Genomic DNA, 3,067 nt, shown 5'->3' on the forward strand with positions numbered 1-3,067 from the left:
AAGCTGTTCCGGCAGCATCCCTGCAGTCCGGGCAGCATCTCTCCAATCCGGGTCGCCCAGGACGGGACGTGATGCCCAGACACGTCCCGATCTCAAGACCACAGACCCTTTCCCCGTCCCCCGTGGCGGGGCGAGGCGGCCGCATCCTCTGTACTCTCGAGGAGCTGCCGGCTCCATCCGTGCAGGTGCGCCTGTCCCTGCCTCTGGGCAAGGAAGGGAGGGAGAGGTAAAGGGAGGGGAGGGACGGACAGGGAAGCCCGTGATTGACAGCTCCAGTGGGCGCCGCTCCACTCGCATATCCGCCGCCGAAGTTTTCTTTCACACGGAGAGAACTTTCTGTTGCCATGAAACTTGGGGGATTTGCAAGCGCCGTCCCCTCCACCCACTTCCCCCCCCCCCTTCTTTAGGGCAGCCGAGTGGAAAAGCTCCGGTGGCAAAGGGGTGGGTGTAGGTGGGGATGGCCGGGAGAGCCTGGCCCCTCTCGCCATGCATCGGGGCTGCCCCTCTCCCACCGGGGCGGAGTGCTCGGCGGCCGTGCCCGGTCCCGGCAGGGCAACGCGGCTTCTATCTCAGGCGAGGGCTCAGAAGTGGAAGAGTTTAGCTCGTCCGTCCCCCCGCCCCTTCACCCGCTCCGGGGGGGACGTTCGTGCAGCGCGGGCTCGCTCCGTCTCCAGGCAGCTTCCCCGGGCTTGGCACAGGGCTGTGCATCCACCAGGAGCCCCGAACCTCTTTGTGCCCGGCGAACGCGCGGCTCCCGCTTGCAGCGCAGCGCTCCGCCCCGCTCCTCCTCCCGCGGGGCAGCCCCGGTCCCGCTCCTTCCCCCGAGGCGCTGCCCGCAGCTGCGGGAGCCCCACCGGCCCCTCTGCCCCGTCCCGTCGCTCAGAGCCGGGGGCAGGTGCAGGGCCCGGGGGCTGCGGCGGGAGGGGCCCGGCACCCGCATCCCCGGCATCCCCGAGCCCGGGATCCCCCCACCCCCCTCCCGGCCGGTCAGTTCCCGGCGTGGGGCTGTCGGGAACAGCTCTCTGATTGGCCGCCGCCCCCTCATTTATAGCCCGTCAATCACGGACCCCCGGGATCCGTGAGCGCATCGCCCGGCGCTGCCCGCGGGAGCCGCTCCGCGCTGCCGCCGCACCACCACCGGCACCTCGGGGAGCGGCGCCTCTGCCAGGCAGAAAAAACTTCCTGCTCCTCCCGCAGCAGCCGCCCAGGCAGGTCTTTTTTTTTTTCTTTCTGTTTGGTTTTGTTTTGTTGGTTTGTTTTTTTTTTTTTTTTTTTCCCCTAACTTCCTCTCCCCGCTCGGTGCCCGCCTGCCCGCCGCCCTGGCGCACCTTTTGCCGGCCCCGGCCATGTACAGCATGCTGGAGACGGAGATCAAGGCGCCGCAGCCCACGCCGGGCAGCACCGGGGGCAACCCCGCTCCGGGGAGCAACGGCAAAGGCGGTGGAGGAGGCGGAGGAGGCAACGGAGCCGGAGCGGGCTCGGACCAGGACCGGGTGAAGCGCCCCATGAACGCCTTCATGGTGTGGTCCCGCGGGCAGCGGCGGAAGATGGCCCAGGAGAACCCCAAGATGCACAACTCGGAGATCAGCAAGCGGCTCGGCGCCGACTGGAAGCTGCTGAGCGACGCCGAGAAGCGGCCCTTCATCGACGAGGCCAAGCGGCTGCGGGCCGTGCACATGAAGGAGTATCCGGATTACAAATACCGGCCCCGGAGGAAGACCAAGACCTTGCTGAAGAAGGACAAGTACTCGCTGCCTGGCAACCTGCTGGCCCCGGGGGGGGGCAACGCGGTGAGCAGCCCCGTCGGGGTGGGGCAGAGGATTGACACTTATGCCCACATGAACGGCTGGACCAACGGAGCTTACTCACTGATGCAAGACCAGCTGGGCTACAGCCAGCACCCGGGCATGAACAGCCCGCAGCTGCAGCAGATGCACCGCTACGACATGACGGGCCTGCAGTACAGCCCCATGATGTCCACGGCCCAGACCTACATGAACGCCGCCTCCACCTACAGCATGTCCCCCGCCGCCTACGGCCAGCAGCCCTCCTCGGCCATGAGCCTGGGCTCCATGGGCTCCGTGGTGAAATCCGAGCCCAGCTCGCCGCCTCCGGCCATCACTTCCCACTCGCAGAGGGCCTGCCTGGGAGACCTGCGGGATATGATCAGCATGTACCTGCCCCCCGGGGGGGATGCCACAGACCCTTCCGCCCTGCAGGGCAGCAGGTTACACAGCGTCCATCAGCACTACCAGAGTGCCGGGACTGGCGTGAATGGTACCGTACCACTAACTCACATATAAAAACTTGACTGCTCCGGACGGCTCCCCGTCTTAATCCCTAACCCCACCACCGCTCCCTGACTCCACCGGGACGTACGGCAGTGTTGCTCGGCTTAGCAGACTTAATACTAACTTTGGAGAAATTTTAAAAGGAAATCCGTTAGTTGTGTCCTTTTTTTTTTTTTTTTTTTTTTTTTTTTTTTTTTTTTTTTTTTTTTTTTTTTTTTTTTTTTTTTTTTTTTTTTTTGTACAGGAAATAATATTTGAGCAAGCTGTTATTTTGATAGAGCACAACTCCTGCCTCCTAAAAGTCGCTGTGAAGTTTTCAAACCACGGCAACTTCATTCCTGGTTTCGGCTAGGTTGGGCACTGTTTTATTCGCTTGAAAGTTTTTAAAAGTTTTGCATCTTCCAGTTTGATTTCTAACTTTGCAATGACATAAAAAAAACAAAAACCGCGGGCTTTTGTTTTTAAACTCGATTGTTCACATAATCGTTGTGGTTTTATTAAGTGTTTTGTCACCGACCCTCGCTTGGTTTCTATTCACAATCTGTAGCTTTCATGACTTTTTAAAATTAGGGTTTTATTCCTAAAAAAAAAAAAAAAAAAAGAAAAAAAAAAAAGATGGGAGGTGGGAGAGAGCAGAGCTGTGCGGGTCGCAAACGCATTTCTTTTATTTATAGTAAGTTCTGTGTCTTGGTTTTTCTTAAATTGTAAACTTATGTAAATCGGTTTGTGAATTTTACTGTGAACCATGTTTTGACATATCGGATGAAGAAACGTTT

The 3,067-nt window shown here is 59.1% G+C and overlaps 1 protein-coding gene across 1 annotated transcript; it reads left to right on the top strand.

Moving 5' to 3' along the window:
* Window positions 1–1,091: 1,091 nt before the first annotated feature.
* On the top strand, window positions 1,092–2,851 carry LOC114068634 (transcription factor SOX-3-like). The gene is made up of 2 exons (XM_027904917.1): window positions 1,092–1,207; window positions 1,299–2,851. Exon 2 carries the CDS (start codon window positions 1,347–1,349, stop codon window positions 2,301–2,303), a length of 957 nt encoding a protein of 318 aa, XP_027760718.1. The 5' UTR covers window positions 1,092–1,207; window positions 1,299–1,346; the 3' UTR covers window positions 2,304–2,851.
* The last annotated feature ends 216 nt before the right edge of the window (window positions 2,852–3,067 follow it).

The sequence above is a fragment of the Empidonax traillii genome, unplaced genomic scaffold (genome assembly GCF_003031625.1).
Source record: "Empidonax traillii isolate 1590-97213 ecotype Southwest subspecies unplaced genomic scaffold, ASM303162v1 scaffold1103:size489020, whole genome shotgun sequence".
Taxonomy (NCBI): Eukaryota; Metazoa; Chordata; class Aves; order Passeriformes; family Tyrannidae; genus Empidonax; species Empidonax traillii.

Excerpts from the sequence above, each read along its gene's own strand:
- LOC114068634 (XM_027904917.1), top strand. The coding sequence starts at position 1,347 with ATGTACAGCATGCTGGAGACGGAGATCAAGGCGCCGCAGCCCACGCCG.